Source organism: Alexandromys fortis, unplaced genomic scaffold, assembly GCF_014885135.2.
Source record: "Alexandromys fortis isolate MF-2015 unplaced genomic scaffold, M_Fortis_MF-2015_v1.1 scaffold_7, whole genome shotgun sequence".
Classification (NCBI taxonomy): Eukaryota; Metazoa; Chordata; class Mammalia; order Rodentia; family Cricetidae; genus Alexandromys; species Alexandromys fortis.
This window is the reverse complement of record NW_026067920.1, coordinates 11,713,689-11,740,389: the sequence shown is the minus strand read 5'-3', so window position 1 is coordinate 11,740,389 and position 26,701 is coordinate 11,713,689. Positions and strand designations below refer to the sequence as shown.

The window sequence follows — 26,701 nt, the reverse complement described above, 5'->3', positions numbered from 1 at the left end:
TATGGCATTTATACCCAGCCCACTGACATTCTACGTCATACACCTCATCCCTTGGCTATGTATCATATCTGAACAAGGCAGATATTATAGACAAATACTTGTTAATTTCCAGAGGAATGATGGTTATAAAGTCTTCACATGTTCAATACACGCGGCACTATTTCTGAACGCTTGCAACCTGTAATTACTTAAACCCACAGATACAGAACCGGCAATTGTACTTCTGTTCCCTAATGCATGCCTAAAGTAAAGTCTGATTCAGGAATTAGGCACGGTAAGAGATTAATAGCAACACCTAATAATAAAAGCAAAGTAGAACAATTATTTATAAGCTACTCTAATAAAAATCAGGCAGGCATAATTTCTCCCTCCTGTCTCTCCCTCCCCCGTCCCCCCCACAATGTGTTTATTTGCTGGACTGTGTCTAACAGCCATAGTTTACTATAGGTACCAGAACACGGACAAACATGACTACTGCCAAGGAAGGGACACCTATGTGCACCTAAATTTCGCAAGGGTTGCCTTGCGTTCAGGACCACAAACCCAGCTTTGTGTCTTTTAGTCCTTAATTTGTTCTAAGGTTCACTCTAACTTCGAAAATTGGCCATTTTAATTCCCATAGTTATCCAAAGTTTCTAAAATGTGGTTCAGATTGATAATGCCTACTAATAACAACAACAAAAATGATTGGTCACTGGTATTATTTCTGAAACCAGTAAATTAAATTTGAGGTTTATTTTAACTTTAATGTTCTGTCTTTCTTTTGGGTTTTTAGTGTATAATAGTTTCAGTAGCTAAGAGTAAGATAAAATTAAAATTAATAAGCAGATCACATGTAGGTGTAATATTAGGAACTCACACAAAGATTGCTTTCCATTGGGTTTTGCAGCTCAGAATTTTCCTTCAAAGGAGATATGAGCAAACTCTTGGCTGGCCACTATGATGGGATGGCACTGAGTAACGGATGCTCTCAGCTCAGTTCCAAGAGCTGACAGTGCCAGGTGTCAGAGTAAAGAGCAGCTTGGGACAGAAGAAGACCTGCGTTCAGTACCACATGGGTGGTAGAATATCTGACACTTGGCTATTTGCCCACTGTATAAACACAGCTCCCAAGCAGAGGTCCACAGAGGAGGCAGGCTCCTCCACTACTGAAAACTTACTAGTCATCTACAGATTCCAGTTCAAACACATCTCAGGACTCAAGTACAGGAATGCTATTTGCTTAAAGAGTAGCCAGCAGTGGAACGTGTTAAATCTGGGTTTGGGCTTTGATTATACATGACTGTAGCGATTGATCTCAGGTGTCAACAAGATGAGATCTGCAATCACTAGGAAGATGAGCCTCTAGGGATGGTTATGGGCGACATCTCACTAGTTTACTGAATGGGGAGACCTGTCCTGAAATGAGTTGCTCTGTTCCTTGGATGTGGATCCTGCCTGAATAAAAAGGAGTCACCTAGCTGAGGACAAACATTCACCACCCTGTGTGTCCTGACTGTGGACGCAGTGTGACCAGCTGCCCGGCACTCCTGCCGACATGATATCCCTCTCATGCTAGACTACATATCCTGGGACTGTAAATCAAAATAAACCATATTTTCCTTAGGTTGCTTTTGTCGTGGATATTTCATCACAGTAACAGGAAAAGTAATTGATACAGTCAGGGCTTGAAAATAAATAATAAATAAATACACACAATCGTCTCCATCGCTTCCTCATTCATCCATCTCTCTCTAAATACGGAACTATCCATGGAAATAGAAACCACATCAGCACATACCTCTTCCAAGGTGGTGTCTGAGATGCCATACCCCGTCAGGTGTAGGTGCTGTAAGTTCTGATCCAGGGCCTGGCAAAGCCCCTTGAAGCAGGACTTGTCTGCATCCTTGGGGATGGTGTAGGTCAGTTCACCTCCACTGCTATCTTTGAGGAATGCTTGGGGAATATAGACCTGTATCAAGGATGTAACACGAGCTACATCTTTGGGCTCCTGGGTTTCTAGGACAGAGGGCTACCAGAAAGAGAAATGGGTAAGAAGGCAGTAAGGAAGATCAATCCAAATACTGAGTTCTTGAGTAATATACTCATATATGTGTTATTTCAGATTTCTATTTTAAAACAAGGACAGATTGCTGCATTTAAGCAGGAGGGGGCCTTTCAATGATGTGTTACACATTTTCTCTTCTTTGTTAATGTATGTGTTTGTGCACATAGGGATGTGTGCGCCAATGTTGAAGACAGAGGACAACTTGAAGGTCATCCTCGGGAAAACTGTCTACCTCCTTTAAGGCAGGGTCCCTCACTGAACCTGGGGCTCATTAATTAGGCTAGTCTGGCTGGTCAGTAAGTACCAGGTATTTGTCTCGGCCTCTTAGCACTGGGATGACAGGTGTATATCATCACATCTGGCATTTTATGTGTGTTCTGAGTTTCTAACTCAACGCCTCATGTTTGCAAGACAGGCACTTTACCAGCTGAGCCATCCCCAAGCCCCTTTTCCTATTTTATAAAACGTATATCTACACTGGTAAACCTGGGAAGCCTGTTTTTGATCCATATGTCCCATACTGGTTCCAAATGTCCTGGAGACATTTAGAATGATGGAATTGGAGCAAGGCTCTCCTTCCCAGAAAAATCATTATGGAGACTCAAGTACAAGTAGTGCAAAATCACGGGCCTGAGTATTTCAAAAGGGAGAACTAGGAATCCTAGTCAAAGAGAAAGGGGCCTTCTCTGAATAACAATATAATCACCTCAACTAGAGAAAAGACACTCAAAGCAGTCAAGGGCAGACAAGGTGGTCACCAAGGATAAGACAGTCATGAGGACCAGGAAAGTGAGTTTCTGGATTCTAGTCCCAGGCTCTCTGTTCCTTTCCTGGCTGACAATATGCAATAATATCTACAGTCATAACTTAGGTTTGATCACTCAGTTCCTGATCATAACTGCTCCACCTCTTAGCTGCTCTGCTTCTAGGACAGGCAAGATTCGAGCCTCCAGAAGGGAGTATCACTGTCAAAACAATTTCTAGAACTCCTTGGCCAACTGAGCTTCCTGACAGCTGTTCTTGGTATCTAGAAGGTCATTGTGGCCCCTCTTATGTTTCTATCTGGAAGATTAAATGAACCCTGGGGTTCACAGAGGATAGCCATCACTGTTCAGGCCTGTAAGGAGTTCTTTGGACTCCTGAGACGTCCTGCACAAAAGTGTCCAGCTGGACATTATTGTTGTACAAGCGTCCTGCTTTGTTTCGGGTGACATGTGTGGGACAAGGCTTCCCCAGTGAAATGAAAGAGCGGCACTTCTTACTTGTTTGGTGAGCGTCAGAGTGAGTCCTTGGCCATAGGTCTCCTTCAGACCGGCAGGAGGAGCATAGCATCTGAGCTTCCCTTGCTGGAGCACAGCCACGTGGTCACTGAGCATCTCAGCTTCATCCAGGTGGTGGGTTGTGAAGATGATTGTGCGACCTGTATCCAAGCACAGGATGCATCAGAACCAGCATAACAAGGGTCCTTCCCTAGGAATGGTGGACTGGGACAGGACTGAAAGAGAGGAACAGTGCTTTAAATAGTGCTTTAAAACTTGGGGGACCGGAATGGTGCTGTGTAAAAACATAACCAGGTCTACTCTGAGAATTAGAGATCCTGAGAAGTGTTCCTTATAGTTTCCCAAAAGGTATTGATTGCTATTTACACAAATGCCCTCCATGCCTTCCTTCATTAGGCTCGGGAGACACTGCCAGGCAAGAAGGGGGAAACCGCTATGCAATAAAGGCCCTGAGTTCAGCAGCTTTGTTTTCCAGGCCTAAGATGTAATAGCATTAAAACATGTGCTGCATCCTAGAAAACACTTAGAAACCCGGAGCCACAAGAATTTGGGAGACAATGTGGGAGCTGAGGGTGGGGAGTTAAGTTATGAGCCTTCCTAGGGGGGGAGAGATGCTGAGTCCAGCACTCTGCTTCTGCAGAAATGCATGCTATGCCCACAGGTGTCTACAATGAATTGAGAACTCGTTACCTTTCCTTGTGAAGAAGAAACACTCTGATTTACCTTAGGAAAACAGAAGTCAGCAAAACTTGGGGTATTTGAGGAAAGATATTTCAATTAATATAAATAGATAATGTTCTTGCTTTTAGCTACTCTTTCCCCATTGGGTCAAATTGAGCCTCATTTAGCTGGTCTATTAAATAAAAGAAACATATTCATTGATTCTGGTTTCAAGGACAAATCTTTAAATAGACAATGACAAACCCGATTTTAATTTCACTTAATTTCATATTTTTCATAAAGGAGAAGGATTAAAAGGCCAAGAGTCTTATTCTTTCTGTTCTCTCCTTGATTTTGTTTTTATTACTTTTTAGTTTGATTTTATCTGATTGTTGAGGCTGTATCTCACTCTGTCTAGACCAAGCTGGTCTAGAAATCAGTATGTAGCTCAGGCTAGCTTCAAGTCCACAGCAATACTCCTGTCTCAGCCTTGGGAGTGCTGGGAGGTGAGCCACAGTGCTTGTCATCCAGTTAATTGTTTAGAATCCATCCAGAAAGAGCAATGAAAGGTAGTGCAGAACACAACAGGGAGTGGAGTACCCAGTGCCAATTCTTACTGTAGAATGCATTACAAAGACCATGGGCAACATCTTTGTCTTCTAGTTCCCAGATGCTAAGAAAATGTACTCATGCCTGACCTAGGACCATCAGAGGCAAATTAGTTATTTTGATTAGAGATGTCCCACAGTTCAGATGCACGTCCCGATACAATACGATACTCTAAGAACAGATATCCATTGAGTCGAGATTCTTAAGGAAAATGAAAGGAAGAAGGGTAAGATGAGGAGCTGAGAGAGTAGAAAGAGGAACAGAGAAATGCTGGATAAATCACACAAAACTTCAGTTATGCAAAGTGGTAGAGTCTGGAGACCTGTTACACAACACAATAGCTGCAGCTATTCATTGTGCATGTAAAAATTACTGAGAGATTAGCCCTTCAATACACACACACACACACACACACACACACACAATGTTCATTTGTAAGGTGATAGGCAGGTTAATTAGCTCTGTTTAATCTTTTCTCTTAGACAGAGACCCACATTGGAGCACCGGACTGAAATCTCAAGATCCAAATCAGGAGCAGATGGAGAGAGAGCACAAGCAAGGAACTCAGGACCGCGAGGGGTGCACCCACACACTGAGACAATTGGGATGTTCTATCGGGAATTCACCAAGGCCAGCTGGCCTGGGTCTGAAAAAGCCCGGGATAAAACAGGACTCGCTGAACATAGAGGACAATGAGGACTACTGAGAACTCAAGAACAATGGCAATGGGTTTTTGATCCTACTGCACGTACTGGCTTTGTGGGACCCTAGGCAGTTTGGATGCTCACCTTACTAGACCTGGATGGAGGTGGGTGGTCCTTGGACTTCCCACAGCGCAGGAACTCTGATTGCTCTTTGGGCTGACGAGGGAAGGGGACTTGATAGGGGGAGGGGGAGGGAAATGGGAGGCGGTGGTGGGGAGGAGGCAGAAATCTTTAATAAATAAATTTTAAAAAAAGAGAAAGTTGACCTGGCCTCAACTAGTTTAGGGAGCTTGTATAATAAGGCAAATGCATCCACAGAGTTTATGTTTAGAGAGAAATCCCTATTTGCCATCTTATGTCTCTGCATAATTGGGCATGCTTGTGATTAAAACCAGATGCACTATGGGAAGAGATACCCACAGTAGAGAAATGGTTATATAATGTAATCGCTCAATCAAAATAAAGAACCACCCCATAGCAACCAAGCTCATTCTCTTGAACCCATAAGGGAAAGCCCCAAATAATTGGGGTCATTGAGGACTTTAATTCATGTGGCCTGTTGCCAGTCTCAACAGTGTATTCAACTTACTGCATTGCTTTGCTTTGAATAAAGTTTCCTCAAAAAAGAAAAATCAAAACATGTACAATTTTTACTTGTCAAGTACACTTTACTAAAGCTGGAAAAGATAAGAAAGTGAATAATTCCCAACGAATTTAGATTACAGCCCCAGATATTTGATCCACAATGGCTCTCAGTGGATGCTACAGGAACCCACGATGCTACTCTATCCTCAAAGCATATTCTAACAAGCCATTACCCTGCTCTTTCTTTCTGATTCTGGTGGTGCAGCCCTCCCTATCCAGACGTTATTTCCAAACTTACAGTTCCTGAATGGACTTCTTGTGTATTTTTTAAATAATGATAACCTCTCATGTATGGAGAGTCCACACACCAGATATTGAACCACATGCACTTTCTCTAGCGGCTCACTGACTCCTTAGAGCAGTGGTTCTTAACCTTCCTCATGCTGAGACCCCTTAATACAGTTCCTCATGTTGTGGAGATCTCCAGCCACAGGATTATTCTGCTGATCCTTTATAATAGCATCTTTGCTACTGTTATGAATCATGTTGCAAATACCTGATACTCATGATATCTGACATGAGACCCCTGCTGAAATGGTCCTTCGGTGCCCAAAGGGTTGCAACCAACAGGCTGGGAACTGTTTGCTTGGAGAAATGATCCTATAGGACAGTGTGATAGTCTCCTTTTGCAGCAGAGAAAACTGCAGCCTGGAGGACCTTGGCAGTCTCTCCAACCTCACAAAGGAAATGGACAGCCAGTCTGAAATCTGGTCTCGGCATTTGTTTGTGATGTGCCACCTGGCTTTGGTGCTTCTGCCTCATTACTGATCTTTCCAGGGTAGACACTGAAATGCTGGCACCAGAGCTCATCAAAAGCTCACACTGTCCACCAAAGAACAACACACACACACATACACACACACACACACACACACACACACACACACACACACACGACGCCCAATAGATTGAGCGTCCAGTGCTCAGTGTTCTGATGGAAAAATGACTTTTCTCCTCAGCAGGTAACATTTGTTCCCACACTGTCTTTCTCACAAAGCCTGGTCAGTTGCCAGTTGAGGGCGTTTACAGGAACAAGCTAAACATTTTCATTTTTGAGGACAGGTTTGCCTTTTAGTACTGTCTAGCCAATCTTCTTACAGGTTATTCATTTTGCACTCCAATCAGTACAACAGTTCCAAAGGGGTCTCCCAAAGATGAAAATAATCACTATTAAACAACACGGAATGGAATCGCAGAGTTTAATGAGGACTACCTTTTTCTCAGACCTACACTGAAGCTGTCAATTCTGACTATTTAAACTCTAAACGGCCCACCAACTAACCACCCAAGAAAGGGAGAGCTGGAGGGTGGGGAAGAGAGCTGGGAAATTCCATCCTTTGGACATGACTGCTACAATCTGAACTCGCAGCAGCGTGGTCACATGCCCAAGACCAAGCCAAAAGTTGTTGGGGGTAGGGGAAGAATAATTATTTCTTGGGGATTTGACCACTGCTATTTCTCCTATGCTCTGGTAGAAATGGCTCCACCCTGATGTATTTATGGGCAATTCTAACTGAAGTTCGAAGGGGGAATGTTGGGCGTGCATGGGAGGAGATGGAGGGGGAAAGGAGAGATACTTATGCTATTTCATCATATACATGTATGGGGATGCTCAAAACTGAAAGCAGACCCCAGAATAGAGCGAGAAGGGGTTCCCAGAGAAGCATTTGCAGTTGGAGGTTGCTGGGATAGAGAAATCAATTGTTTTTTAAGGGGTGGTTAATATTAAGTTGTTTATGCCCCAGCAGATGACACGACACTCGTACATATATGTGTAACACTAGCTGAACTCAGTGAGCTATTTTTAGAAAGCATGAAATTGGAAGTGTAGTGTGTTGGTAGGGCAGGGAGAGTTTGAGGGAGGCAGTGAGGGATGGCTACGTGGAAAATACATTATATGCGTGGACTAATTTTTCAATGAATATTTTAATGAGAAAGTATGGAACATTAAAATATAATTAATATATTTTAAAAAACTCTACCTCTGATTCTTAAACAATAATTGTGGGATTGCTCTGTTTAATTTGTGCAATTCACAGAGCAGGGAAATTATAATCCATTCATCTAACCTCCATCCATCTTCTTTACCAGTCCCACTCAAAGTGGCAGGAAAGTCAGGGATCCAATCTTAAATTTTAATCAGTGCCCATAAGCTGCATTTAGTGTTTTCCACCAGAGTTTCCCATTTTCTCATTCCAGGCCCTTCTTCTGTTCTCGCAAAGGGCACGCAGGTAAATGGATCAAAGAGGCGGAAAGAACAGTGTGGGGGTGATGCGAGTCATGGATGAGACCCACGACACTGTTCTCTCAGCCCCAGCATCTGCAGCCTGGGCAGAAGCTCTCTCAGGGAGTCCCACCTGATTGCTTCATATTCCATGCCTCCTGCTTAGCTGAGGCATTCTGGTTGCAGACCCCGAAACCTGACCTGGTCTCCAGCAAGACAGCTCCAAGGGCAGTATCTCTCACAAGCTCTGGCTGCCTCTCAGGGCTGCAGCTGTGGATCTAGGAAGGGTGAGGACGCCAGTCCCTGATGCTTCCCAGGGGCCCAGAACTCTGCTCAGCATCCTGAGCTCCTAGTCAGCTTCATAGACAGGACCTAAATTCCTCCCCTGCAGCTGCAGAACCCAAACCAAGAGCACATGGGACAGCAAGGCTCTATCTGCTGGCTCCATTCCCCAGCTCCTCGATCTGTGTCCTCCTTTTGTAATTCCTCAGAACTGCAGGACAGAAGGAACAGAATCACCGCCTATTTGCTGAAGAAAAGGGCAGGCTCTAGATTGTTCATCGCCCTCCCTCTTCCCCCGCCCCCCGTTCTTTTCCTACAGCAAACCCTGATCTACCAACGAGGAAGCTGAAGTTTTAAGTCAAGCCAGAGAAAAGTGGTAAGCTAGGAAATGAAAAGTTGTGGGGGAGACACAACATTTTATAAGATTTGGGCAACCTGGCCTCAGAAGTTTTGATAGTCCTTCATCAGCACTGAGACGAGCTTCACCAATCCCCATGTTCAGTTCAAAGCATGTTTCTAGGTAAGATGCCTCTAGCATCACTTCCTGACTGTCTGGAGCGTGGGAACAGGCAGAAGATGAAAAGCAGCAAGCAGTTGTCTACCCAATGCTAGCAGTGGTAAATGAGCAATAAAAAGAGACACATGGCCCCTCTTTGGCAGAGGCATGTTTCCCCTTTGTCAGTCAGCTTTCTCTAGAGATGTGAGATTATCACACATCCATCTCGCCATGCCTCAGCTTCCTTGTGTAACAGAAAGTGCTCCCGTTTAGATCCTGAGGACCTTCCAATGGTCTACAAGCTAAGGGCCTAATTGTCAGCCTGATATGTTAGCGGTAGGACCATCAGGAGATGCGGCTTGCTAGAAGGAAGTTAGGCCCTTGGACCATGTCCCTCCTGGGCCTCTGCTTCTATGTCATCATGACATGATCTTGCCCATCTACCATAAGATACTGTACCTCTGCAGGTCCAAAGAAAAAGGACAACTGTAGGTAGTACTGATTGTCAACTTGAGTAGCACAGAGTCTTTGGAGAAGAGAAACCTCAACTCAGGCAGAGCTGTGGATACAGTAGTGAGGAATTGTTTGAATGATGATTAACATGGGAGGGTCCAGCCCATGGTGGTCATCACCACCATCCGTGGGTCTGAGGGCCTGAGCTGAATAAGGGAACGAGACAGGAAGTGGCCCAAAGAGTTATGCGGCAAACCATGTCTGCCCATAGTGCCTGCCTCCAGCTTCCTGCCTTGAGTTCCCGCTCTTACTTCCTTCAGTGATAGAATATCACCTGCAAGTACTTGGTAAAATAAACCCTTTCTTGCCCAGGTTGCCTTTGGTCAGAGTATTCTATCCAGGTCACAGCAAAGCAAACTAGAATGAAGACCAGCCACTCATTTACTGGAAGCTTTGATATTAAGAGCCCAAACAGTCTTTTTATCCGCAGCAGTGGAAAGCTGCCTAACTCAGGAAAGTTTGTCTTTGATGACCTCTAATTGCATCCTTTCATCTTTCATGCTTCTAAAATGGAATGTAATTTAGACAAAGGCAGCTTCAAATGACATCACCTATAACTCTAACTCACTGACTGTATCATTTCTAATATTGACTTAAGAGATCAAATACAAAGTATTCTTAGTATTATAAATATATTAGCAAACAAATATATCATAAACTATTAGAATAGCTTACTTGTTCTGAAGCAATATCATGCATCCTCATTATAATATGACTTGCTTCATATATACGATAGCCAACCTTTTCTCAAGCATAGCATTGTGGAGAGAGAAAGGGGAATGGGTCTCACCACCTACCTTTCCGGTACTTGAGTAGAATATCCCAGAGGCTGCGACGAGAGCAAGGGTCTACCCCACTGCTCGGCTCATCCAGAACCACTGTCTTTGACCTGCCCATGAAAGCAATAGCAATGGAGAGCTTCCTCTTCATGCCTCCAGACAGAACTCGAGCCGGCTTGTGCTGATGCTGAGTTAGCTCCACTTCATGAAGAGTTCTGCAACAACAAGAAAGTCCTCATCTTCTTCCTGAATACCTGAAAGCTTTGCCCTGGGTTGCAAGTCTCGTACAATGGCTTACTGTGCCTGAGGTCTTTGTAAACTGCACAGGGTCCTTGTGGCAAGAGTTAGGGATGCTAGGGTACACACTAAGCACAGTATCATTGGGCTTATAGGTGGGCCAATGACACCATGTCATTGCATCAAGCATGCTATTAGTCATGGTATCTGAAAAGTGTTATGTGAGGACAGTACTTTGGTCAACTCTCCTGAGAACCATCTCTCTTCTCTTCATTCAGGCCTCCTGCAAAGAAGGGACCTGAATTCTCCTAATACATATGGAGAACAGTACATTAGCAGAGGCAAAACCCCAGGGTTCACCAGAGGCCTTTAACTCACTGGCCTACTATACATGAAAATTTAATGACCTCATCTAACCAAATTTAATCTAATTGGGAATTTGCAATGATGCCCTGTGTCAAGTGGAAATCATCAATAATCACTAACATTAGAGTAAATCTGCAATTGTCCTTCAGTCTTGACTTTGAGATTTCATAAAACTAAAAGAACTTTTTGTATTGATTTATTGTTTTAAACATATTTTCATATATCTTGATCATATTCTTTTCCCTCTCCTAACTCCTCCCAGATCCTTCCTACCTCCCTACCCACCCAGTTTCCATGTTTTCCCTCTCTGTAAAAATAAAATCAAGCAAAATAAAAAAAAATCAAAAAGACAAAGGACGCAACAACATGGAGTCCATTTTGTGCTTGGCAATGTGCAATGAGAAAGAGACTCTGGAGCACTCAGATTTATATGGGATGTCAAATCCCTCCGCCTCAGAGCTCAGGGATCCATGTGGAAGAGGAAGTAAAAGGATTTGAAGAGCCAGAGGTGATGGACAACTCCAAGGAAACAATGTCTTCCCAACACAACAGGCCTGATGCATGTTTAAACTCACAGACACTGGGTCAGCATGCACAGGTTCAATCCAGACAAAATTTCAGCAAGAAGAAGGGGCAGTAGACACAAAGCCCCATTTGTAAAAAGAAGGGTTTTTGCAATTGAGAGCTGCTGGGAGAGGGAAAAAATTGTATTCTCCAATGGAGTAACACTGGGTACATCAGCCATACTCCATGGCAGGTGGCACCATGCTCAGGAGTAGTTGGCTAGCAAAAAAAAAAAAAAAAAAAAAAAAAAACAACCTTTTAATGTGGTGTTTATTCCTCTTGCTAGGAGCCCCCCTTTCTCACATAATTCCAAAACCAAAACCACTATGCTTTAATAATAGTTCGTTACTCTCATTATTTATCTTCAGTCTTTCCATTTCACTCTTCTCTAAGCAGCAAAAGTGGAGCCCCCTCCCTATGAGCAACAGGACAGGCCTGCTTAGCACTTCCTGACAGCCTACAATTGAAAGGTCATTCGGCAGCAAAGGAGGAAGCTTCTAGACAGGTGCATAAGAATCAGAGGAGCTCGGCAAAGCTGAGCTTCAAGAACACTTGGCTCCTGGAACACTTCCAGATTCCCAGCAAAGTAGCAAGGGAATGACAAGGACTTCCTCGTCTAATGAAGAAGGAGAATTTTCTTGTCAGTTTCATTCTCTCTGCCTTTTCTGCCTGACGCACAGAGAGTACTCAAATCAGCTTCTTACTGCCTAGTTTTCAGCCAAGACACAAGGCAGTTTGTGTTTAATCCAAGCCTCAGAGTCTATTTCCTGCTTGTCACATCTCAGCCTAATCTCGGGCAATCACTATGCCCCTATTCTCTAGTGGAGCCATGGTTTAAAAGACCCCGACAGGAAAGAGGAGAAAAAATGGTTCAGCAAGTGCCTGGACTCCGTAGTCTAGCAACACCTTTCTACATGGACCACTGGAACACAGTAAAGGACAGGAGCCCATTTACCTCAGTTGACGGTGATTAGTGAGAAATGAGTCAGCAAAGAAGACAAGTTTTCAAAAAATGGTCAAATGCTTTCAAACTTGCCTGTGCTGATTATATTTCTATCATACCAAAGCGCTTCCCGTTTGTCTCTTCTATGGACAGCATTCGGGGCCTTTATCGTGTCTAAGAAGCACATGTAGATGTCATCTTGACGAGTCCTGTTGACAACTGTGCCACTGGCATTTAAATCGATGGATATAACACCAGAGAATGTCAGTGGAGTCAAAGGACATGCCTCTTCTCCAGATAAAGACACATTGCTAGAACTGTAGTTAGTCTCGTGGGTATTGTCGAGGAGAGTATGAAAGCCACTCTCAGGGGCTGGAGAGGAATCTATGGCAAAACCTGATCATTCCCAGCCTGCTGGTTTTAGGGCATGCTCATGTGCTTAGATCAGGCATAAATATCAGAGAACAATAAGCCTCTTGCTAACATTACCCAGGTGTTATCATCTGTTGTTTTGTTTCATTTGTTTTTTTTTCTTTAATTTTAAAAATCTAAGATTACTCAAAGGCTAGTGGTTTCCTAATTATGGAGGCTTGGCAAATCAAAAGAAAATGGATAATTTCTGTGAAATTACATCTCTGTTGTCTCATAAAAAGGACAGGAAATCTCCCTAATAAGAATATCATTAGGCGGCACAGAAAGGGAAGAGGACTTTTTCTCATGTCAAGTCTCAATTATGTACCCAAAAATGTGTCTGGAAACGTCTCTTCAATCATCCATTCATTTATAGAGCAAAAGTTTATTGGCCCTTTATAGTGCAGGGCACCTGTCACCTTCCAGGGGCAGAGAAATAAGTCAAATTTCGTCTGTGATTCAAGAAACTCAGAGTCAGGTGGAAAGGCCAGATAAGAAATTACAATAAATACAAAGGAGCTAAGCCCCAGGTTCTGCAGGAATGCCCTGTGACTCTAAAGGAAGTGGCGGAAGGAGTCAGCCAGATGGACAGTGAGATTTGGCAAGGTGGCAATGTTTGAGCCGTGTGTTCCAAAGAAAGTTGCAAAAAAAGTTGCCAGGACCTGAGGGGAGATGAATAACATGTGTTAGAAACAACAAATCCTAATCTTGTCACTAAGGGGAGGCCACACAATGAAGCCTGAGTAAGACAGGGGAAATGGGCTTGAGTCAAGTCCCATATCCATTATAAACCCTCTATCTCTCTTGGTCTAGGTGTATGGTGGGTGACTCATGATTTTCAGACCAGCTTTCTCCCATTTCCTCTAAAACTGCTTCCCTTGAATCCCAGGTCACCAAGAACTGTCACCACTACCAATATTGCTGTCATATGCCAATCCAGATATGTTTTTAGTCTGCCCTGTTTCTAGGTTTACTCTCTTGGGATTCTTAGGAATTTAGTATCCAGTGTGTCCCCTAGCACTGGGAGTTTTAATAACCTATGACTTCTAGAAGGATCACTGTTTACCTGTGCAGGGAACTTCTTTACAAACCCGTGTGTGTGTGTGTTTATGTATGTGTGTATGTGTGTATGTATATATGTACATGTGTGTATGTGTTTGTATATGTGTATTTATGTGTGTGTATGTGTGTATATGTGTATGTATGTATGTGTGTATATGTGTATGTATGTGTTTGTATATGTATGTATTTATGTACGTGTGTGTGTATGTGTAGAGAGAGCTTCACATGTAACCCAGACTGATCCTCAACTTACTACACAACAGAAGATAACTTTGACTCCTGATGTTCTAGCCCCAACCTCCCAAATATGAGATTACATCTGTGGTAGACAATCCCCAGCTTATGCACTCTTAACTCTAAAATAATGCTGAAACTGGATAAGGGTTCCAGACACTCTGCCTTGCCTCCCACTGCCTGTGTGCTGCACCACATGTACTATCTGGAGAGATGATCTGTAGCTTCTTTAAAGGTCCCTTCACTGCCCCTTAACCAGCAAGTTTCCATCATGATTCTCTTCTCTAGCTATCCTCTACAAGACCACATCAGCAGTGGACAGATAAGATGTTATAGTTCCTGTTTTCACACCATCCTCTAACTTCCCAACATGGCATCATTCCAATTCTCTGTTCCCACTGGGGGGCGGGGGGAGAACTGCTATTGCCATATTCCTTGCCTTCCCTCCTTACATAGCTCCAGGAAGACCTCCATACTCAGACTTCTTTGTTGAAGGTCATTAATGGTGTCTGTAGTAAATCAAAGGTCAGTTCATCTCACTTAGCCCTGCAGAGAATTGAGGCATCCATCCCTCCATCTTCCTTAAAGAGCCAAATTCACTCTTCCTCTTTCTCTGCTCCACTCTCTCTTGGCTGACGCTCCATCTGACATCATCATGGGTTACTATAGACATGGCTCAATCTGTCATTCTCTCTCTGCTCCACTTCCACACACTGACCTCTCTGCACACCAAGATAAGCTGCCCCTAACCTGAGTTCTATTATGTTCATTGAAATGCTACATGGTAGCAATACAGCAACAGCATTTCAATCACTCCATGTCTGAAGATGCTCCTCTTTTGGCTACTCTTGCCTTCCTTAGATCAAAGGAGAGGCAGAACAATCTGCCTCTTGACAACTGTTCCCTCCACGGATGGTACAAGATCTGCTTCCTCCTTTGAGCTCACATGGTAATGAATTCAGACCTTAAGGAAAACAAGCTGTGCTACAGAACACTAATCAGAGGTATGTTGGCTCCAAATCAGATGTTTTCAGTTTTTCCTCCCTCTAATTGAGAACTACGGTCCTAAAACATGATCTCATTCTGATTGCTTTTGTATAAATTGGCTTTGTTGCTAGGTAACATGTTGTGAATTGATAACTGTTAAAGGTTGCCTAGCACCCAAATAAGAAAATAAAGCCTATGTGGCATCGTCAGGAACTGAATTTAATCCCCCAGTCACAATCACAGTAGAATTTGCTATAGCCCAACACAGACACAAATTTTCAAATTAAATAAGTATGTAGACTCTAGATTTAAATACATATTGTGTATAGACTTGACATAAAAGCAAAGTGACTACTATATTAAGAGGCAGAAGGGTACTAGCAGGAGAGGGAGGGAGCAGTATAGAGCAATGGGTATGAGTATGAGCAAAGCGCAATGACAAACATGTATGAAAATGTCACAATGAAGCCCATCATTTTGTGTGATAACTAAAAATATGCAAAGGCAGCTTTAATGGAAACAAGTAACCCAGGTCTTTATAGTAAGAAGGAGTGTGTTGTATGCAGTTAATTGGTTATCTAATATATATGTAGTCCATACAATCATAGTATTTTCATATTGAGGACTAACTCAAGTCTGACATGGTTTTAAGTAGTACAAAGTATATATTTAGTCCATACAAGCACAGTTTTTTCATACTGAGGACTAACTCAAGTTTGAGATGGTTTTAAGTAGTAAAAAGTAAGCATGCTCTCTGTGCAATTAAGAGATAATTGCTACTTACATTATTTCTGCTATCATTCATTCTACAAAGGTATTATGAGGTGAACTGAGAATAGCATTTTATAGTAGCGAACAGGCCACTGGGGTGACTTTTGAGAGAGAAGGAAATGGAGAAAGAAGCATTTAAGCCAACTTTGCGGTGCCATATGCCACTTTCCACAAGGGCTCCTGTCCCTTGAGGATCTTTTCCAAGACTTTGAATTTAATTTGCATTTGACCCTCAGAGAGTGAGCATCTGTCCAGGGGGCACGTTTGATTTGTTTTACATATGCCCTTGTCATAGCTGGTGTCTAAACACAGGCAGCTATCTCAAGTTGAAATGATCTAAATGCTGCTCTCTTCCCAGAGCGGGCAAAAGTAATCTGTGCAGCCGTGCATTCCTCTGTCACTTCCTCCTCCAACTCTGCACTGAGAGACTGGCAGGGGGAGCTGCACAGGGAGTTCCCCTGATGAGCTGCTTCCACATCCTGGCCCCCTGGCCCCCGAGAAGTATGTGAAGTCCCCATTCTGGGTGTGTGGTCTTGTTCTAACAAAAGAAAGCCCATAACACTGCTTTGTCCCTTTGATCTAAAATATTGTGTGTAAACCTACATCATTCTGCATTTAGTTAAGACTTCAGAGAACCATACTTCTGAGGAAGCTTCCACAAGGAGCCAGGGCTCCCTCTCCCCTTAAGATCTCTACTAAAGGATGTTTGGGGACATGCTTTGACCACCTTTTAAAAGTAATGCCACCTGTATTCATTAGACACATTGAACATAATTGGTAACAAATAACTTTCGCTTCTTAGGCCATCATAATGTTCACAGGGCTGAGTATGCTGTGGTCAAGGCAGAGGCACTAAAATATCCCGGAAAGCCCTTCCTCCCCTGCCCAGTCTGTCATCCTCGAAAGAGAACATCCTCTGATCCTGCAAGCTGCAACCCAAGGTAAAGGCGAGGTACACCTGACTTATGAGAGCTCTGGGACAGACCTTCACATCCCTGTTTGAGTAGCTCACCTCTCTAAGGATAAACTACCATGTCTGCAATTTGCAGACAACCTCCATATTTGATCTTGGAAGATACCTAGGACCACAGCATGTTCTCCACTTCCATAAGGTTCTCATGAACCCCCATGTTCACTGCTACAAAACCAATCTTTCCCATCACCCCATCCCACCACCTGCCTTCTCCTCAGTTTCCTATGTGTCACCTTTTTCATTCACGTCCACAGTCATCCTGTGATGTACCCGCACTCCTCTCCAGGCAACGGTGGACTGGAATAATGTGACTCCTGCCCTTGTAGCTGTTATTCTAGGTTATCATTAGTGTTTCTCTCGCCTGTGCTGGGATGGGTGGGGAAGCCAACAGCAGGTGCGCATTTTCTCTGTCCAGTCTCTCCCATGGCTGTGTGCCTGCTGTGGCATAGAGATGCCTACCTTGCAGACCAATGACAGTCTTCAGTTCATTCACACCTGTGTACCTGATAAATGTGCTGTTCCTTAGCATGCCAAATAGGAGTCCATCGGCACGTTTCCTTGTCTTCCTTTGCATTGTGTTTATTCCAGATATGCAAGCCTTCTAGCCCCTGTCTAGACACTCTTCCCATGCTGCCTCAGTTCTTCCCCCATTTCCAAGACAAACAATCAAATCTAGTTCTTTTCCAGAAAAGCCGTCTCTAAGCTCCCCAGGGCTGTTGGCTCCCACATACTTCCATATGTAAGATCCACCTGCTATATCTTTCCTTTCCATACACATACAGACAGATGATAGTGATTATCTCCGCATTCTTCACCTGCATGACTAAGCACAGACATGCAGGGAAAATAGAGAACCGTTTACTAACTTGTCGACTTGCTGCTGTCGCTCCTTCTTGGCCCACCAAGGTGCCTTTATGGCAGCAAAGAGCATCAGGTGTTCCCGCACAGTGAGGTTGTCCAGGAGAACATCCTGCTGTGGACACACTCCCAGCTCCTCTCTGACCTTGGACAAATCTGTCTGCAGGTTCTTGCCATTTATGATGATCGTTCCAGAAGTGGGAGGATAGAGCCCCATCAACATGGATCTGCAGGAAACAAAGATTCAGCACGAGCAACACCTGGAAGCTCAGAACATCAATGAGACACTCGGATCCCAGGTGGTGTACGCAGCTTACAGGGAACACACACCTTCTGCTGACCAGTTTTCCACACGGTCAGTTAAAACACATGGAATTCATGGGGATGTTGGTCTGTCCAACTTTGAAAGGCTGACCTACGAATGTGCCCCACCTCCCAGAGGACAGAATGTGATTGTAGACCTCAACAGTTGCGTCACACTTAGGGGAATAGTCTGAAAGAAAGAAGGTAAACTCAGTTCCATTTATATGGAATTCTGGAATAAGTAAACAAATTAGCAATCAAGTCAGTGGCTACTCGGGGGCTAGGGCCAAAAGATGATACAAGACATCTAGAAGGGTAAAGAAATGTTCTGTGTCTTCACTGTGGTATGTGCTCTGATGTCAGACAAACATGCCCACTCTTACTGAACTATATTGCAAAAACACATGATATTGACTGTACAAAAGTTATGCCTTAAGAAATTCAATTAGCAATTCTTTTTATAACAACTTCTAAACCTATTTGGGAATTCAACAAAATAATAAATGTAATGATACCTCAAGTATCCTTGGGAGTTGGTTTGACAATAGCCCCCTTACACCAAAATTTCAATATTCCAGTTTAGTGTACAAAAATGGCCGTATGCATGCCATCTATATCATTTTTTCTATGTACTTTAAATCATTTGTTTATTGTATCTTTCAATGAATGTTGACAAGAAAAAACTAACATATTTAGGGCAGATGCAATATTTTCCAGATTGTTTTTATCTGTGTCATGCAAATCTAGGGAAATGGAATCTGGAGACACAGAGATTCAACTCTATCACTCTGCATGAGTCTCAGAGGCCTTTGGTTTAAATGATAAAGACCCAGTTCAGTAATTGGCTCTCAGGCTCCAAGCACTGCCAGAAAGTAAGAGGCAAGCACTTAAGATGACTCCAAGTGTACTCCAAATATCACTAAAAGCCTAGTCGTTAGTGATCCCTGAAACATCCAGAGCCTTCTTTTTTAATTCTCATCATTCTGCAAGACAGGTGCACCGAGATTCCCTGGTAAGACATGCATATTAGCAAACGTTTGCTGAGTTATGGTATGTTCTCAATTTGCAAGTTCCAAGAAAGGAATAACCCTTTCGTTCTATTTTAGTGTGTGAGGTACAAATACAAACACCCCATGTTCTTCTTTTGATCTGTCTCCAGTGAGTGCTGCTGGGGCCCCCACAGACACCATATTTCTGCCGTCCTCGCTAAGGTGGGGACCACTTCCTTCTCATCATTCTTACTAACCATACGTTAGACCTGTGCACATTTGCTGAGAAAAAGAATAAGGAGTGGTTTACTCAAAAGACACACTCCGTAATATTGGCAGTTAGTCTTCAACACGGCTGTTCCTCAACCAGCTCAAGGCTATGGATATTTGAACTCACTTCTCCCCCTCTGGGGCTACATGATTGAATTCTTGAATCAAATTTGAAACCACTGGATCCAAAACCTAAATCCAAGACTTAGCAAGAAAAAGTCAAAGAAAAAAAAAAGATGAAAACAGAAAAGCAAACATTCTTAGTTTATAGAGATTTCGCTGCTCTTTGTCTATAATTATTTAAATAAAATTATGCTTTAGCGGCTGTCAAAGAACTTCAAAAGATTAAAGTAAAACATGTTGGATTATTTTTAATAAATAAATAAAGTTTGGTGTATTGTAAACTATCCATCCACCCTTGGAATCTACTCCAGGTCTAAAATATGATTGAGGACTATGGGGGCAGGGGACATGCTTTGGAGAGAGCTTGCTCTTCTGAATCACTAAGCTTTCTATTGAGATCAAAGCAAAACAACAACAATAAAGAACTAAAAATGGGAGGAGAAGAAGGAAAGAGGGATGGAGATGGAGAAAAGAAAAAGAGGGAGAAGGGGGAGAAGAAAGATAAAATATGGTCTTGAAAATGAGACACACATGATGGTTGTTTTCCCTGCACCATTGGTTCCCAGCAGGGCTGTGATCTGGTCTCTGTGGAAGGTGAGGGTGAGCTCTTGGACAGCTACTTTGTGGCCTTCATATTCCTTTGTCACCGATATTAGAGCCACTCCTGGGGTACCTCCTTCCAGCTCTCCTGGGCCATTTTGCTGTGAGGACCCTGTAAGGAGAATGGACATTCACCATGAAAAGATTTCAGGAGCCTGGAAAACAATGCCTGCACTATCCAATCATCTGTTCCTTTGGAACAGAATCCTGGCTCCGGGAGGCAGGCCAAGCACTTCCGCAGACTTCATTACAGAAAGCCATGAGCACAACGTGTAATGGCAAAAATGCACAGAAGCCGCTGACAAGAAAGCTTTGATCTCTTCTGATAGGAGAACCGCTGTGTAAGGAAATAAAAATAGATGCACAAAGGGTCCTGCAGACATGGGAACTAAATACACTATTTACACATCAGTGTCCACAGGAAATCTTCCCCTGACATAGGAGAGGATAGAGGCTGGTAGGGTATATTTTGCAGCTCCTGATCCATCCATAATCTACTTGGTTAATTAGAGTTTAAAATTACTTTCCAATATTCACTCAGAATACAGATCCAGCATGGTAGGATGTAGCTGGTCCTTGGTGACCCACCTCCATTCACAGGGGCTTCGCTCTGAGTAGCTCTCATGCCTGGTCCACAGTCAAAGGTCACAATGATGGAGAATGATTGATATCAGTGGTCCTGCTCTCCCTTGTTTAAGAAATTTTACTGTCTTAAATAAAGTCCCTGGTCATAAGAGGAAGTGATATTCTTGTTCATAGAATAATCACAGACGTTAAAATATGTAAAATCATTTAGAAAAATTGAAGTGTGCTATACTTGGCAGCTGCTTGCTTTCCTTTTAGCTTTCTTACACCTGTTCATTTTGAATTTTAACAAACTGTAATTCACACATACACACACAGAAATCTATGGAGAGGAGCACCACAAACAGCAGGTGACTGGTCCATCCCCAGCTTCCAGGGCTATGGACACATCACCGGAGCATTGCAGATCAACCCTATGGTTGTTTCAGAGCCCAGAGCACCAAATGGGAGAAACTTGGAATCTGTACAAAATGTTAAATGCCTACATAGAAGGTAAAATCAAAACTGAGCAGAGAAAATGTAACCAATAGAGCTTTTGTTACCCACCTTTGCTACCAAAGTCCTCGTTGAAGAAGAATAAACCGGAACTCAGAGAGCATCGCCGCTTCTCTATCAAACCACACACACTTTTCCAATAGGATGCAGTGAAGGGGAAATACCACGGTTTCCCTAGACCAAAAGTTCCTTAGGAAGTAAGATATGGTTAGAATTAGAATGATTATTTTTCCATGTCCATGAGCATTCTGGAGCACCTAATCTTTGTTGTTGTTTGGTTTGTTTTCCTTTTTATTTTATTTATTTATTTTACATGCCAACCACAGTTTTCCTTCCCTCTTCTCCTCCTGCCCGCTCCCCTACCCACACCCATTCACTCCTCCTCTGTCTCCATTCAGAAGGGGTAAAGCCTCCTTCCCAAGAGAATCAACAAAACATGGCATATCAAGTTGAAGCAGGACCAAGCTCCTCCCCATTGCATCAAGACGGGGCAACCAGCCCTCCACAGGGAACAGGTTCCAAAGAGTCAGCTCACATATCAGAGACAGATCCTGGTTCCACTGCTAAAAGTCCCACAAAAGAGCAAGCAACACAACAGTCACCCATATGCAGAGGGCCTAGGTTGGTCCCATGCCAACTCCCTAGATGTTATTGGTCCAGAGCCTGTGAACTCCCACAAGCTCAGCCCAGCTGTCTCTGTGGGTTTCCCATCATGATCTTGACCCCTCCCCTTCTTCCCCCTTGTCAACTGGACATCCAGAGCTCAGCCCAGTGCTTGGTTGTGGATCTCTGCCTCTGTTTCCATCAGTTACTGAATGAAGGCTCTGTGATAACAATTAGGGTAGTCACCAGTCTGATTACAGGAGAAGGACAGTTCAGGCACCCTCCCCACTACTGCTAGGAGCCTTAACTGGAGTCTTCCTTGTGTTTTCCTGGGAGATTCCTTGGCACCAAGTTTCTCCACAAACCCATGATGGCCCCCTCTATCAAGATATCTCTTTCATTACTGTCTCCCTCCATCCCAACTTAACAAGCCCCCAGAAACAACTTAGATTCCTCTCAACCGAAGAATGGGTAAAGAAAATGTGGCACATTTACACAATGGAGTATTTCTCAGTGGAGAAAAACAATGACATCATGAAATTTGCAGGCAAATGGATGGAACTAGAAAAAAATCATCCTGAGTAAGGTAATCCAGAACCAGAAAGACAAACACAGTATGTATTCACTCGTAAGTGGATATTAGATGTAAAGCAAAGGATAACCAGGCTACAATCCTCAGCCTCAGAGAAGCTAGGTAACAAGAAAGACCCTAAGAGGGATACATGGCTCTCCCTGGGAAAGGGAAATAGATCAGACGTCCTGGGTAAACTGGAGACGGGGGGGGGGGGGGGGNGAGATGGGGGATGGGAACATGAGGAATCAGGATCAAGTACATAATCTAACTAATCTGAATGAAATGCTAATAAATTTGAATATGCACCACATACAAAAACCAATCATGAAATGGGGTGGCATGCCCCCTTTTGAAGGGAGCCCAAGATATCCCTCCTTGGTTTAAAACCAGATGCTAGCCTCTCTCAAATCTACTTCCCCAAGTGACCTAGAGATGTAGTGAGCAAACTTGAATAAATGCTGGGCGCGCCACCGAGAAGCCCTCGTCTACTACCGTCAGACCCCGTGATGCTATTGCTCTCCTTTGACCTGCCTTTGATGCTTGCAAAGGTTACTAGAACACAGGAGCAGGGAGTCAGTGCCTGAGAAAACTAGTCAGAGAGAACTTCTCCACAGAAGGGTAATTTGTAACTCTAGCAATTCCGTATGAAACACCACCACGTTCTTGAAACTCATTCTCCAGGTTCATCTCAGCCCACTTAGCATTCACTTCACTTCATTTCAGGTAGAAAGAAATGAAAGGGTCTCTAATTATTACCATGTCCAAATCTGTAACTAACACACACACACACACACACACACACACACACACACACATTCTAGCCTAAGTTTGGGAAATGTATTAAAATTAATAAAAACCCAGAGACAGAAATTGGGGTTCAATCTGAAGGTCAGAAAAACAAAGTAGCCAGTCACTGGCTCTTACCTCTAACTCAGCCTGAAATGGTGATCCTGCCTCCAGGAATCCTCAGAATAAGACTGTCTGAGAGCTGTCTCTTCCCATCTTATTTTCCTCTCTAGTGCTGGGATTAAAAGCATGTACCACTACCGCCTAGTTTCTATGGCAAACTAGTATGGATTCTAGGATTAAAGATGTGTGTCATCACTGCCTGGCCTGTATGGCTAACCGGGGTGGCTGTTTCACTCTCTGATCTTCTGACAAGCTTTATTTATTAAAATACAAATGAAATATCACTGCAGGGAAACTTACCTGAAAGCCTAAACTCTACCAGTGACTCGAATAAAAAGGCCCACAGGAAAAGATTTCAGTTCTTTGATCATCCAGCAGAAGAAAGACATGCAAACGTTTATATACTCTAACCAGAATGTTCAAAAAGACAGTCACACACTCAAAGGACGATAAAGGGCTATAACATGGACTAGTGTTTGTTCCTACTTTTGTGTTTACTTCTAGCCCCAAATTCCTTTGTCAACACCCTACTCTCTAGCAATTCAGGACATACGTGGTTTTGGACAGGCAGTCTTTAAAGGAAGTAGTTATGGAAAAATGAGTCAAAGGGTGAGTCCTTTTTCCCCTCCTTGGTAGAAGAAATTTAATAAATGTTTTTTTTTTTAAAAAGAGAAAAATCACCATTGTGTAGACTTTCTATATTTTTATTTTTAAAAATGTTTTTAGCTAAAAAATATTAGAGTTCCCCCTCTCTTCCTCCAGCCCCTCTCAGCTATCCTGCCTCAAGCCCCTCCAAGACCCCTCTCAAGCTGATAGCCCCATTTTCTTTGAGTATTGTTACATATAGATAAAAAATAGATATACTATAAAAATAGACATGTATTAAGACAAATATATATAAATACTACCTGTTGAGTCCATTTCTATTGCTTGTGTGAATGTAGTTTAAAGGTTAACCTGTTTTCTTTGGACAATAAGAAGGCTAATTAATCCCTTGAGGGGGCTAATTCTCCTCCTAGCAGACATTGGTTGCTGTAGTTCTTTGTCTGGGGGATTCCTCTTCCAGGTTAATATGTCTATTGATATTGTCATTGTTCTAGTCTTGTTGATTCAATCATTTGTAGAACAGTTTTTTTACAGAAGGCTTCCTGGTATGCTGACTCAGTCTTCCTGCCCCACATCTGTGATGTTCCGTGATTCACAGATGCAAGAGCTATGATGTAGCTGTGCTTTGGGACTGGGCTCCCCATGATGTGTTATCTCTTCACTTTGCCAAGTTTTGATTTTCTGTGGTGATCTTTATTTGCTGTAAAGAGAAGCTTCTTTGGTGAAAGGAGACAGCTTCGCTTATCTGTGGGTATAGTTGCTTAGCAATGTTCATTCACAATAGTTAGAAAATGGGACTACACAAATGTCCTTCCACAGACAAATGGGTAAGTATTGTATTGTGTATATACAGAATGGAATACTATTTGGTTATAAAGAAAAATGAGATCATAAAATTTTCAGGTAAATGGACAGAATTAGAAAAGATCATGCTGAGGGAGGTACTAAGATTCAGAACGACAAACACTTCACGTTCTCATTCGTCTGTGGTTTCCAGCTCCAAATCCTCAGATGTGAGCATACAACCTAGAGGAACCACATAAACCAGGAAAGTACAAAGGGCCAAGCGTGGGTGCTGCTGGAAGAACAGCAAGGATTTGCCCAACAACAGGGTTGACAGCTTCAGAAGATATGCAGAGTCTGGCTTCTCCTCGCACCTCACCCGACTACGCGAAGGTGTAAAACAGATGTAACAGCAAGAAGATCTTGGGGCACACAAGGTTCCCTTGTCTCAAACAAAAGGAGAAAGCTCATCTCATCTTTAGGTCCCAGCATAATTACAAATGACTCAATAAGCCTCATCAGGCGCAAGCATGAACAATGCATTTTTGGAAACAAAAGAGATAACAAGCAAACAAATACAATGGGAAATTATTATGCATTTGCCAGCTGCTGCCCTAATCTCCCATCTTCTCATGAAAAGGCAGGGTCCCACTGAGGGGCTTCGTAAGTACACAGGTTCAACCCATCCCTGGAAACAATGGGATTGAGCCAAGTAGCAGGATTCGGATGCTTAAAGCACTACTAGGTTTGGAATCAGAGATCAAAGTTCTAGATGGCAAAAACAACACTGAGCTGAAAACACCCTCTGGGTGCAAATGGTCACCACTCTATTGTTTCTAATGGGAAAGAACCGAAGTTAGGCTGTCAAAGTAGGGGAAACTGGGAAACTCTTACTTTTATTTAGTGATGAGTTGAATAGTCCTTCATATTTTTAAAGATGTGGCCAGATGACATTATTTCTTTTCAAGCAGAAGGATATGTATAGATATAATATGAACCCAGTGATGCACAGAAAGGTGTCTGAGACAGAATGGAAATGATATTGCTATTTCTAGTTGATGATGCTGGAGACAAATGGACTTTTTTTTTCTGCTCCTTCAAAAAATATATATAAGAATGTTCCAAAGCTGTTACAATCAAAACAGGCCTGTGTGATAAATTACAGCTCACGTTTTCAGAATCAGCAGGAAGGAAGAAACAGCTCCTCCACGCAAACTAGAGGTGAACCCAGCTGCAACCCTCCTGTTCCCAGGAAGCAACAGAACATCTTCATACACTGGGAGTATCACAAAAAAAAAAAAAAATCCGAACAGCAAACAAATCCATTTCAAGTACATGTTACAAAGGCATCTTCATGCAACGGCTTTCGAAGTGATGGCCATGGTGCATACATACACAGCTGAGTGCACGAGAATTCACAAATGCACATAGTCATGCACACTTGCAACACTGGGATCTTTAAGGGTCTCTTCCCTGTGGGACTAGCTCATGGGAGATACCACTGAGAATGAGTAAGGCATGCTTCCTGGGGAAGAAAAGGGGGACTTGAGACTCTTCCCAGTGACATAGTGCCAGCAGGCCAGCCCAAGAACAAACAGGAAATGAGAATGTAGCTCCACACAAGGAACCTGAAGTCACCTGAGACCATAGCATCCTCTTCCTTGTTTAGCTCTTCCCCGGTTTCAGCTTCCTGTTCCAAAGAGATGGCTGTCATATTGATGTAATCTCTCTCTGCCAGCTCAAGACCACACAAATGGATCAGACCCACACTAGCATCCTTATGATTTTTGTACTAGTGAATATGACAAGCACCACAGAGAAAAACTCAGCACAAGAGAGCACTGAGATTGCAGGGTCTCCATAGATACAGAAGGGACAGATGCAGGCAGAGCGAAAGGACTGAAAAGGCAAAGGCAGAAAAGAACAAGGAAGGATGCCCAGAGGTGACAAACACAAATGCCAGGTGCCCAGCTGGATTTGAATTGCAGACAAACAACACATAAAGTTTGATCATATCACCCAAATGTCTGTGGTTATCTGAAATTTCAATTTTGCTTGGTCTGCTTATTTTATCTAGGTCTCAGACACTGCTTCCCATACTAGTGAGGTTGAAACAGAAAGCCAGGAACTTACAAACATTGGGGGAAGTCAAGGTCATCTGAGCTAGTCAGTACATGGAACCCTTTCCTCTAGCATTTTGAAGTTAGGGAAAACAC

The 26,701-nt window shown here is 43.1% G+C and overlaps 1 protein-coding gene across 2 annotated transcripts in view; it reads right to left on the bottom strand.

Annotated features, from left to right (window-relative positions):
- Abca13 (ATP binding cassette subfamily A member 13) overlaps positions 1 to 26,701 on the bottom strand; it is a 399,663-nt gene that overhangs the window by 192,511 nt on the left and 180,451 nt on the right. For both annotated transcript variants that reach the window (XM_050141226.1, XM_050141225.1), the window contains exons 36-41: positions 21,062 to 21,199; positions 19,862 to 20,042; positions 17,654 to 17,872; positions 10,258 to 10,454; positions 3,310 to 3,467; positions 1,781 to 2,011 (exon numbers count right to left, since the gene is read on the bottom strand). In XM_050141226.1, coding sequence (XP_049997183.1) covers positions 1,781 to 2,011; positions 3,310 to 3,467; positions 10,258 to 10,454; positions 17,654 to 17,872; positions 19,862 to 20,042; positions 21,062 to 21,199 — 1,124 coding nt within the window. The remainder of the gene's footprint in view (positions 1 to 1,780; positions 2,012 to 3,309; positions 3,468 to 10,257; positions 10,455 to 17,653; positions 17,873 to 19,861; positions 20,043 to 21,061; positions 21,200 to 26,701) is intronic.